The 12,514-nt window shown below is 42.0% G+C and overlaps 1 protein-coding gene across 4 annotated transcripts in view; it reads left to right on the top strand.

Annotated features, from left to right (window-relative positions):
• The window catches only part of LOC109642790 (junctophilin-1-like), a 34,095-nt gene extending 22,963 nt beyond the window's left edge, over positions 1-11,132 (top strand). Inside the window, exons 4-7 of one of the 4 annotated variants that reach the window (XM_069511184.1) lie at positions 4,175-4,444; positions 5,726-6,150; positions 8,085-8,181; positions 10,543-11,132. In XM_069511184.1, coding sequence (XP_069367285.1) covers positions 4,175-4,444; positions 5,726-6,150; positions 8,085-8,165 — 776 coding nt within the window. In that variant the 3' untranslated portion in view covers positions 8,166-8,181; positions 10,543-11,132. Of the gene's footprint in view, positions 1-4,174; positions 4,445-5,725; positions 6,151-8,084; positions 8,182-10,542 lie in introns of those variants that run through there. The other 3 variants (XR_011238761.1, XR_011238760.1, XM_069511185.1) reach the window with 3 other exon arrangements.
• Positions 11,133-12,514: the final 1,382 nt, after the last annotated feature.

Raw genomic sequence — 12,514 nt, 5'->3', positions numbered from 1 at the left:
GCGGAGATGGGACGTCATGTTAGATGTATTCGCCGATCTTGCAACTACTTTCCTGTTGCATAGTTTGCAAGTCGGCTCTCCGTCGTCCTTTATCCATCCGGTTGTTTTGGGTAGCTAAAAAACTCCCAAACAAATGAACGGAGTCGCTTGGCTAAAGAGGATAAAGAGGTGGTGGAGTAGGGGACACCGGGTCAACCGGGCCCGCGGGTAAATCCGCCTCTGGTTCAGAGTCTGCCATCATCAAGCCATGCTTTTTTCATGTGGGTCTCGCGTGTGTTTATCAAAACTACCTTTTTGATTGGACTGTCACTGAACCAACTAAAAGACGCTGACCATGCAGCCTGCCCTGAACTAAATGGAATATACATTTGAGCAGCACAAAGGTAGGAAACGCTTTTTCAATCTACTGCTGCCGCTGTAAAATTAGATTATAATGTGACTGAGTGAAGACTGACCACCACTTATCTTAATGTGAACGTGAAGTGAAATGTTTTATTTGTGAGTTCCCTACTCGTGTAAGTGGAGTCGCGCCCCGGCAGCGCCGCATAATATTAAAATAATTAATTCATTACCGTCACGGTAATTACCTCCGGGCGAGGCTCCTCTACTCCCGTCGCCACCTCGACAGTCTCGGGCTCCGTTTCCCCAGTGAGCATAGCACACAACTCACATTTCCCTTCCGTACGTGAACACACCCCCACCGCCGCTCTCGCCTGTTTCCGGAACCCCGGCCAATCTGTGCCCAAAATCAGGGGGTGCGTGAGATGGGAACTAAACCCCAGCTTCGACTCTATGTTTTTTTTCCCTTATATGAAATTAGCAGAGTCACCACTGGGTATTCGTGAACATCCCCATGCACACACCTCACCTTCACCCACGACGCCTCGACCAATGCCCCCGTTCGAACCAAGCGCTGATGGATCATCGTCTGATTACAGCCCGTGTCCAGCAGACTGGGCAGGATCGACGGCTGCCGGGCTTCCTCCTTCTGGCTCCTCCGGGGGAGTGAGAGGTGGTCCCCGGGGCGGTGGCACTGGACCCAATTGGCCATGGAGGTGGGCAAACCTGCGCTGAATTGCTCCAGCGCCACCTGCACCACGACGCACTCCGCTGGAGCCATCACCTCGCCGCATCCAGGAGCTGCTGCGCGTAGGAGAAGGGGGGGCCGGCGTCCTCGAAGGCCCCTGAACTGGCGTCGGTGTCCCTCTGGAGCCTGGCCGGTCCGGGATTGCCCTCCTCAGCTGGTGATATTCATGCCGTGAGGAAGCCGGCAGACTGTGGCCGGCCAGCTGCGCGGCACCGGTGAGCAGCGGCAGCAAGCGCACAGCCCTCTCCTCCTCCGGCCACCTGCAGGCCTCTGCCGTGCCCTCGAAGAGGTCCAGGTACTCCTCCATGTCGTCCTCCGAGGTCATCCGTTGGAGGGCCACCGTCGACACCGACTGGAGCTGGTCCCTGGCTTGGGCGGCGAGGTGGCCGGACGCTGCAGCAGTTCCTGCAGGAGAGCCCGGTCCTCGCGCTGATACGCCGCGATGTCGGCGAGGGCCTGCGTCTGGGTTTGCTGCAGCGCCACGGTGCTCTCCTGCATCGCTGCCAGGTGTTGGAGGGCTTGTCCCAGGAGGCTTTGTCCCTCCATGCTCTCCTCTCACGTCCCTGTACAGGTGCCACTTGTGGGAATACTCGGCCCACTCCAGGTAAACAAGGGAGGAGAGAATGGCGTTTGCTCAATAGTCTTTATTTCCAAGGTCGCCTGGCCTGGCAACCACACACATATAACTACGGGTCTCTCAACCCACACACACGTTCACATACGTCCTCCGGCTGCTCCAGTCTCAGGAACCCAGCCTACTGCAAGAGAACAGAACCAGGTTACCAGCGTGCTCTTATTGATGGCCTGATTACCTGATTCTGCAAAGCTGTCTGATCACCGGCTGAGCCACTCCTCCCTGTTGTCCAGCAGTTGGCACCCTAACCACATCCTGCCATCACAGATACATTTGGGAATTTTAATTTGTATTAGTAGGATAATTAATAATAATAATGGATATTATCCATAGAAGGAAAACCTAGTTTTATTTGCTTAATAAAACAATTAAGACAAAACATACAAAAAAATCTAAAATCAATCAAACCATATTCTATTCAAAATATGACCAACAACTAAATTATCCTTTTTCACAGAACATAACACTTGTTTAAGGCACCACATCTTAAAGTCTTCCACTTATTTGTCAAAAACTGAAACAGTGAAGAGAGCCAACCACACTCTAGAAAACAATGAATAACTTTCTCTCTCTGTGGACAGGTATCAGCAACATCTGAATTGATCACAGAAACAAACGCATTGACAGCAACAATTCATTTAGAACCCAAACAAACAACAGGAACTCAACAAATAAACAACTAACACAACTCTTATAACAAATAACACCAAACACCACCCTGTGGAAGAAACACAAGCAAAGAAGGTTTGAAAACGTAGACACTTTCACAAACGCTCTCCAAAGCACTCACCCAGTCACTCTCAGCATGCACTCAGAGAGAGTGAGAGAGAGAAGTGTGCAGTGGAGTCAATGAGTGTGCGTCTATGAGTGTTGCACACTCACTAACCCTAACCCCGAAAGACTAATTGCAGTCTAGCTATGATGGGATGGCTTTTTTCCCACTGCAGTGCAACATATTACCATGATTTAGCAGTTTACTCCCGCAGTAGGCATCACATCAGTGAAGCCTGTCACATGAGTGAAGCATCTCAACCTCTGGAAACACATGACAGAGCATACAAAGCCTCTGTCAGGGGGACAAATACCTATAGCCAAGATCTTTGGCTTGCACAAGGGCCTTACATGAATTTTCAGGGTCTGTGACTCTGGTTCCATATCCTGCCTTGCACCTGGGATAGCATATGCCTCCTAAACACAAGATGCCTTGCAGTGTCACAGGGATCTCCACCATCCAAAGTCTCTCTGGCTAATTCGGCGTCATCAAAAAGCCTCACACAAGGCTGTGAAAGGGACAGAGCCTCTCTAGGGGGCATAAATCGATGACTGCACAGGACAGAGAGTGTTCTCCACTGTGGCAAAGAGATCTACCTCCACCTGATGAATGTGACCCCACCATCTGCAGGTGCAAGAACCAATCACCAGATTGGGGGCCTCCTTGTGACAGCAGATGTGCAGCTGCATTCTGCAGTCCCAGAAGATAAGATGCCCACAGGACCACGCCTTTGGACTTTGGACCTTTTGGACCAAAAAGCAACCTTTGAACTGTTGCATACAGTGATGGAAACTTCAACACAGCCTGGCAATTAATGTATGACACCACAGCCACTGCTGTCTGTTCATACTATGAATTGCCTCCCCAGTAAAGATGGAAGGAAGTGCCTCAGTCACATGGTTACTAGTTCACTGAAATGAAGACTGAAGATTTCTATTGATAGACCCTTTCCATCCAATCAAGCCCTGCAGAACTTTTATAGAATTGCCCTAAGACTTGAAATTGTAACTGCTGCCATAGGGACAAAATATTGAATTGAACATGATAATACATTTGTGAAAAAACAAAAAACATGTTTTCTTTTTATCATTATGGGTTAGATTGGGTGTGCATTGATGAGCAAAAAAACCTTCCATCCATCAACAGCAATCAACAAAAATACTCCTGTGATTTAATTATATTGTGATGAACAATTACTTGTTTACTTCTCTTATTTATTTACATCTGAGATAGACAGAGATGAGAAAATACATGTGAACAGTAACATTATGATCTAAACAGTTTGCTGTACAGACGTATGTCCCTATCCAAGTCTGACCCACTGTACTTCAGGCAATTGTCTTTACAGTTTTCCTGTGCAATAAGTTTATTACTGATGACTTCAGGTTGAGATCCAAATAAAGTGGTTTGGATTATCAGTAATCTGTAAATTTAAATGTATTTTGTTTACAATGTGTCTGATCATCTGACTGCACATGTTTCTGGACAGTCTGATTTAGTTGTTACAATGATGCCTTTTTCCCAGATCTACTTTGATGAGCATAGTGTGTTCCATCAGGTAGTCTTGATACATAGAACCACAAAAAGAAAATGTGTAATAAACCAGAATTATCATTAAATGCTGAGCTCTTTGCCTGTCAGAAATAACTTGCTTTAGTAATTCTTCTCTCCTTAATTCCAGGCCCTGACTACATACGACAGAAGTACAATGAGCCAGTAGAGGTGAAAGAGGTTCCTGTGGACGACAAGAAGCAAAAATCTCCATCAGGGAGCCCCCATTTCTACCGGAAAGGAACAACACCCAATCAGTCTCCATCTCCGAGCCCAGGCCCCAGCCCCACTCCTTCACCCGCCGCTGTTAAGAAGAGCTTTTTTAGCAGTAAAACCATCACCCCTGCAAAGCCTGCTGGGAAAGAGAACAGAACCCAAGCAGCTGAGTCTTTGACAGCAGGTGAGGAACTTGGGTTGTTGTAATTGTACAGGATTTATACAGTATTTGATGTCTAGGCCTTGAGCATCTCATGCACATTGTGTTGTGTAGGATCATGCTGGAGGTGTGGCTAAATTGTTTTGTAGCAGCAACACAGTGAGCAGCAGTAATGATTTAAGTGGCAACTTGTGTGATATTGTAACATTGCTGTGGCCATGTCTCTGGGCTTTGAGCACAGCTGACAGCACTACAGTACTGTGGCTGAAGGACTCCTGTTTAGACACTAATGGGCTGCTTTCACCACGCTGCCTACATATACATAGTCCACGTCCACACTAATATTTTGTTTTGTTTTCCCCTGCGGTCCACACTACACCAGAGACTATTGGAGACAATGACAGAGGCCTACGCTCTCTTCCTGATTGGGTCTTGTCAGTCACTTACTGTCAGTTTCAGAGTTCGCCCTTTTCACCAGTCCAAAACAAGGAATCCAATCAAAAGAAATCTGATCAACTACAGGCAATCAACTTCCTCTTTACACCAGCACACACTTAACCACCGATGTGAGAAGACAAGACAAGAGAGTCTATTGTTAGTCTCATTATTAGGAAATTCACCATGTTACAGCAGCAAATAAGTGATAGTAAAATTGAGTAAAGGTAATAAATATATATATAAAACAAAAGGAACTATAGAAAATTGAAATATATATATATAATGTAAACTGAATAAAATATAGTATATAAACAGCGTAGCAATATTGCACATATATGATATTGAGAGTGCACTGATAGAAAAAGTATTATTGTACAGTATTTAGTTATAATATTTATATTTAGGGTATGTGTGGTGTACTGGGAGCAGGGTTGGTTCTACAGTCTAACAGCAGCAGGAAGGAACGACCTGCAAAACCTCTCCTTCAGACACTTTGTGTTGTCCTGCAGGGGGTGGGACTGTTAATCCTAAAGAGAGGACAGCTTAGGTTACATCCATACTACTACATTTTGATTTGTAAATGGTTCTGCATCAGTTATAATCCCAGTCCAACAGTCCATACTGCAAATGCCTATCACGTGGTCACTCATGTACACTGGGCTTATGTGTGCTGGTTTAAACACAACAGGCAATGGAAGAGTCTAAGGATCAGGAGACACTTGGAGTTCAACCTCTTAACCCAGAGCCAGACAAAAGCAGCTGCTGGTGGAACCACATGCCCTGTGATTAATGGACAACCCAACAAATACATGAACTACTTCTTTGATTAACTAGCTCTCTTCTCTTTTCCTTTCCTCTATTCGGCAGGCTTAACAAAAACTGCATCAAACCTTTCTCTCAGACAGGAAGTGAGGCCACAGGAGGCTCCTCCAGTAGCCAAATCAGCTGTTACCACAGCAGCCAGCATTCACCCCAGCAATGGGCAGATTCACTCCCAGTATCACGGTTACTATGTCAAGGCAGATGTCAAGAGTCCACCACCCGATGATCCAATTGGTGCAGAGGATCACCCATCAAGCTTTGCTCGGTTGCCACCGCCTGCCAAACAGATTCAGACACCAGCACTAAAATCCTTGCCAGCACAGAGTCCTTCACCAGCTCTCCCAAAAGAGAGCACCAAAGCACCAGAGCCTCTTAAGCCAAAAAGACCGGAATCCACCAAACCAAAGAGCCTCGCAGAAACCAAGAAAGCCAGCATGGAAATAGCTCCTGAAATTGTAGAGGAGGAGTCGGTGAGTTAGATTACCATAATGTTTGATTTAGCTTCTAACATTTTTTTTCCATCAATCCCCAGCTGGAATTAAACCAATTAGCAGATGAACAAAAGCAAAACCAGAAGAAATTGGAGTTGGAAGGGGGCAAATATTTTTTCAATCAATCAATCAAATTTTATTTGTACAGCCCATATCCAGAAATCACAATTTGTCTAATAAGGGTTAACAAGGTGCAATGCCCTCTGTTATTAACCTTCAACAAGACTGAGGGTGAAAAAAATCATTTTAGGAATTTAGAGACATCAATGTAAACAACCACATGAGGAGTTCTGTTTTTAAACCAACTAACTCCTGAATAAAATAGGGTATTGACATTACAGATTCTGCTAATATTTAGATAGATAATATAATTAGCTGTATACTTGACATCAATAATTTTTAAATGTAATAACAGCCAGATTTGGATTATATTTACTTGTAAAAGCAACATAGTTGGCAAACTATGGTAAATTAATTGCATTGATATAGCGTTTTTCTAGTCTTATTGACCACTCAATACATGTTCATAGAGAGTTTCTATATCCAGTGCATATTATTAACACTGGCAGCACAGTGTCTTGCCCAAAGACACTTGAGCCAGGGATCGAACCACTGTCCCTCTGGTTATTGGATGACCCACTCTACACCACAGCCACCCACATGGCAATGAAAGAAAACACCAACAAGGCTGGGTGTTATTGCCAAAAATATTACAACAAGGATTTATCATATGAATTGGTATACACAATTATTAATGTATAGACTTAATACCATTAATGAGGAAAGAAACACAAATCAGCACGCAGTCTATTTGCTGTAACCTTATACTCAAATGCAGGATATTGATCAAAACATACTCATAAGGTATTCCTTCTTGTTGTTATTCAATTTTTTCCAGCTGTTGGATGTCAACAACTTTATTCTGGCTACTGTCTGAAAATAACAGTGGGATCATCTTGTTCATTTATTTATGGAAAGACTTTACACTCTTAAAGACCCTGCTCTACACTGCACTACTACTCTATTTGCCAACAGTATGATTATTATTTATAAGATCTGTTCACATCTCCATGTAGTTTGTGTGCCATGTACAGTTATATATACACTGTGAGCAAATTACATAAATCAAACTCCTCCAGCAAACAGACATCAAATATGAGCCTTCTTTGAATGTAAATATGCTGTTACCTTCAATTTCATAAACTAGATAAATACAAACAAAGTCAACCGTAATCATATTAATTCAGTACTTAGTAACCCCATCTTATTATTTATTTAGGAATTTTCACTTGCAGATCACTTCAAGTTAACATAATATTGTCTTCACTGTGGTCTGTGGGGCCGTGGTCAGAAAGCTCAGTTTTAACTTCATCTGTCCATAGCTACTGTTTCTTAAACCACACTGTATCCAGATGTCACTCTGCAGACTTTGGACATTGACTTTTGCAATGAGGTGACTGCAGTTGTGTTGGGTCTTTCCATCCAGCAGACTTCCAGATTTATCTTCTTGGTCTTCCAGATCTTGTCTCGTCTTCCACAGTTTCCCTTAACGATCAATCAATCTATCAAATTTTATTTGTGTAGCTCATATTCACATATCACAATTTGTCTCATAAGGCTTTAACAAGCTGTGACCTCCTCTGCCCTTAACCTTCAACAAGAGTAAGGAAAAACTACCAAAAACCCTTTTAACAGGGACTATCATTTCTAACTGACAATTAACACAGTGTCATATATGTTCTTAAATGTTTTCTTATTTTTTAAGTTTGTAAAATAAAATATATTAATTATATCAGTAAATTACCATTTGGATAAAGACTTATTTGTAATGTCAGTTTGCTGCAGGGGTTCCATGTACTTATTTACAAATGTATTCAGAAGACATAATACAAACTTTTCTTGTGTTTCCACAGGGCCCTAACTCTATCTTGGTGGCTCTTGTGATGCTGTTGAATGTAGGTCTAGCAATCATTTTTGTCCATTTCCTCACCTGACCAAATCTCAACTCAGGTAAAAACTGATTGAATGAACTGTTTCTAACTTCAGTTTGTAATACATATATTAGACTGTGTTGATAATTTTTGGTTACATTCGTTTTTTTCTAATCTTACTAGTTCTTTAAAGCCATATTTACTACACCTTTATTTTATATTTTCACTAACACACCAGTGTATCTCTGGACACATGATAAACTCGCATCATCATCCATTCTAAAGGGGTAATACACATTAGCTATAGTGGCTTAATTACTCTCCTGTGAAACTGGCTTGTGCGTCAGCCAGGCATTGACTGATATGTGGTAGAACAGGATGTCAGTACCAGATAATACAACCTGTCCTCCACCTCCAGTGATCTGTTTGTCCTGTGCCGAGTAATCCAACACAAAGCAGAGGCAAGTTTTAAATACAGAATCCATATAAATCAGTTATAATTTCCCTAATGCCCATGTTGCAGTTTTTGATAGGTAGAGGAAGTGCATGAGTACAGATCTCTCTGTACTTTTTCAAAAGAGTGGTTGCGATATCCACAGTAAATGGTCCAAGTACCCAGGCATCAAACCAGGGACTGCTTGAGGGATATGCACCCTAACCATTCAGCTATCGGGTTTTCCAAACAGTTTTTTGTTTTAAGTCATTTAAAAGAATTTAACCATAATGCTGGAGCTTTCATCTCATGCTCTACTGGTCGATTGGTCTATTTCTTCATTTCCCATTAGCCTCCCAGGATTCATGTTGTTTTTACATTGGCGAGAGGGACAGACCACCTTTGAAAAGAGGGCGGTTCACTACTTTGGACTTGCCCAGTCTAATAACTAGATTTAAGTTATTAAACGTTTACTGAACATTACCTCAGACTTATCTAAGTGATGGAAGACATAAGTCATACGTGTGGTTGTATTTTGTAATGAAATAAATTGTTGGTGAGTGTAAACTTTTCATATCACAGCTCAGTGTTAAGATGCTCTATCATCTCTGAGTTTAACCTTTGATGCTTTGAGCACAAGCATATCACAACTGGCATTTCAATATTTGGTGAAATAATATGAATATGCAGCCAATACTTATCCAATTATACATTTGTGTATTCATAATTTATTTAGATTAATAAGGCGACTACATAGAGTGCACTCAATGCACTGTGGCTGATTTAGTTATTCTAGACATAATGAGCAGACCTTGAGGTAAATTTTTTGTTCTTTAGTGGCGGTGGATGCTCAGTTTTGTTTGACTGCAGCCATCTGTGCATAACACTGTGCCGATTAGCACCTACCTTTCAAACATATTAAATATAGACGCAGTCACAACAACCGCAATTTTTTTCAGGCTTGTAAATCACATTGCGTGTGCTAAATTAAAGTATTTGCATCTACTCCTCCCAATATTTTGCACACTCAAGAAGCATCGCCCGATCTTGCATATTCATTAGGCAAACATACTTAATGGACAGTGCGTTATTCTGCATGCAATCCTCAGTGCACATCGTTAGTAGAACAGCTTGCATGTTTTTTTACGGGTGAAATCTAGTTTGCACACGTTTTTACACATGCAAACCTTTAGTAGATGGGGCTTTTAGTGTTTTAGGAAAAAAAGGACTAAGATCAGTAATAACTGATATGCTTAACATGAATGGTTGTTGTATCCAGAAGCAGCTGCCATACAGGGGAGAGATACTACACAGTGAATGTTTTATTCGGGGCCCACAGACACAGTTAAGGGTGCTTTAACTCCAAACCTTTGATGTAATGCTTGGATACTGCTGTGAATTATACGATATTTACCAGAAATGCTGATGCTTGCAGGTTAACACACTAATTCATTTGTTGGCTTAATACCTTCCACTTGCTGTTTTGTTTTTGGTTGTTGGAGAGAATAGTTAATTAGCTAAATGGTTAAATTGCTGAGTGTTGCTTTTACTGTAGTAAGATGCATGCAGAGAAATCCAGAGCTTGACAGCAGAGGCACAGCAGCTTAGCTATAATTGGACAGTTCCTACTCTGAGGAGATATTCAGCAGTGAGTTGAAAGTGAAGGTCTGTTTTGAATATAAGCATCATTGTACTAAATTGATTATTTGGCCACTATGCATATAATATATAAATATTTTAATTCATATCATGTTTTTAGTTGCACTATAATTTCTGAGGTGTTACTTCACTGATCCCTTACCTTCACATAAGCACATAAAACAACTAAATAAGTTGTTGATCTCTTTTTAAAATCCTTTTTTTTTTATCTGAAGAGTTCTGGTTCTCTTTCAGTTCAGGTTATTTTAATATACCTTCCTCGTTGTAGTATGGCAGCAAACATAGTATGTGTATGACATTCACCATAATACCAGATTTCCCTAACCCTCAACTTTTCTGACCCTGCAGTGGACTCATCCAAACTAGTCTCCGAGCTGCTAACCCTCCACCAGCCACAGAGGCCTTTCAAATAAACAACACCAGTCAGAACAGCAAACACGGGCAGAACGGAGGACTGAAAATAGACTAGTGAAGAAGGAGTAGGAGGAGGAGAAGTGGAGCAGAAAAACACATGGAGAAGAAAGAGAGAGGGGGAAGCAGAGAGAGAGAAAGATGAAACCTCCTTCACCACCACCACAACCCCACACCCCACCCAGCCCTCGCTCTCTGGATGGACTGAATGACTGTGTTTGGTGCCCGAGTCCAACCTGATTGGACTGGCGATAATTTGTGACTCCACTCCAGAGTGCATTGAAAGCTGAAGCAAGCAGTTACTGGTTGGAAATGGGCCCTTTAGCCCCAACTATGGATTCTCTAACAGGGTTAGAAATAACAGGAGACCTGGAGAGAAGAGCGGATGTGAGAGAGTGTGAGGCCTGGCATCTATACTGCCTATAAATGCCTGTAATGTGTGTGCTTCACTCTTCTAGCTCCATTTCCATCTAGCTGTTTGGCAAATATGGAAGTTTTGAAATGCTGCAATAAAAAGTTTGTGCCTAGTCCAGCCTCGTTGAAGACAATTTGTTTCCTAGATGATCTTACAGAAGAACTGAGAGTGTCTTCACTGTGTTGATTAGTGCTATTAATTATTAGTAACTGTTCTGATGTTGGTCATATGCTATGATTTTATTTTATTTATCTACCATCAGACAGGATACCTACACTTTAGAGAGACAACAGGCAGTCAGATACGTCACAATAAGCATTAAATAACTGTAGTGCACTTTAATTCAGCTGTTGACCAGGTCAGTTACGCCTAAGCCTTTATTAGTGCATCAACCAATGCTATATGGTGTGTTGTTGAAGAAAAGCATTTTTCTGCTTCTAGTAAGCATGAGGCATTTTTTTTTTGACTTTTTGAATCAACTCTCCTCTTATGTAAAAATCTACACATAACTGTTGGATGGAAACCAGGCTTGTGTGTCTCTCAGTGTATTTGACATGTTTTTCTATCTGCTTCTCTCGTGTGTGTGTGTGCGTTCACGTGTGTGTGTGTGTGTGTGTGGGCCGATGGTGGACTGGAAATGTTCTGAGATGCACTTTGAGCTGATGGAAGCCGACAGCTGCCTTACCGTTTTACAGAGTGACGTGTTGGTGGGTGAGAAGGGCCCGGACAGGAATGTGAAGCGCTTGGCTGATTCTAACTCCTGGGAGAGTGGCTCCATTTCTATCTGTCTGTCTATCGATCTGTTCATGTCTGTTTTTATCTTTCTGTGGGTCTCTCAGTGCCTGCCTGCCATATTCTATATCAGATGCACATAAGATGATCAGAGGGCTTTTATTCCAAAATGAAAAGATGAAAACATGACTACAACATCCTTGTTTTTAAAGCAATAATTGCAGTTTGCAAATTTAATATTATTTCCTGCAATCTCTCATTTTTGGAATGGATGATTGACAGATTATTTTTGACAAACTCACTGTTTGTGTCTATCTTCACTGATGCTGGCTCAACCATGAATTCATGTTTCTGTGTTTTCATTTCTTTTGGCAGTCCTCATTCCTCCTGAGCTTAATTTAACCCTGGCTTGTGTATCCTGTTTATAACAGTGTGGAGTGTGACAGCTGTATGTGCCACGCTGTTTCCTAAGGGAGTTTTTTTAAATAAATTAAATTAAAATAAAGATTCTTAATACCTGAATGAGTGAAATTCATGTAGTTCTAATTTCAAGCCTGAGTAATATCATTGAATTTTCAACCATGAACTGAATTCCTGAGAGGAATGCAGTGTGGATTTGTGTTAGTGACTGCAGAGAAGATGTTTCACTTAGTGCAATACATGAACAATGTGAGTAAACATTAATACAATAGGTGTTGTCGTTTCTTCTGTACGTCTTCTAAGAAGTAGATTATCTCTTGAAGCAAAGGCAGAGACACAGTG

This window comes from Paralichthys olivaceus, chromosome 16 (assembly GCF_024713975.1).
Source record: "Paralichthys olivaceus isolate ysfri-2021 chromosome 16, ASM2471397v2, whole genome shotgun sequence".
In the NCBI taxonomy this organism is placed as follows: domain Eukaryota; kingdom Metazoa; phylum Chordata; class Actinopteri; order Pleuronectiformes; family Paralichthyidae; genus Paralichthys; species Paralichthys olivaceus.
The sequence above is the reverse complement of the archived record's forward strand: the minus strand, read 5'-3'. Positions and strand labels throughout refer to the sequence as shown.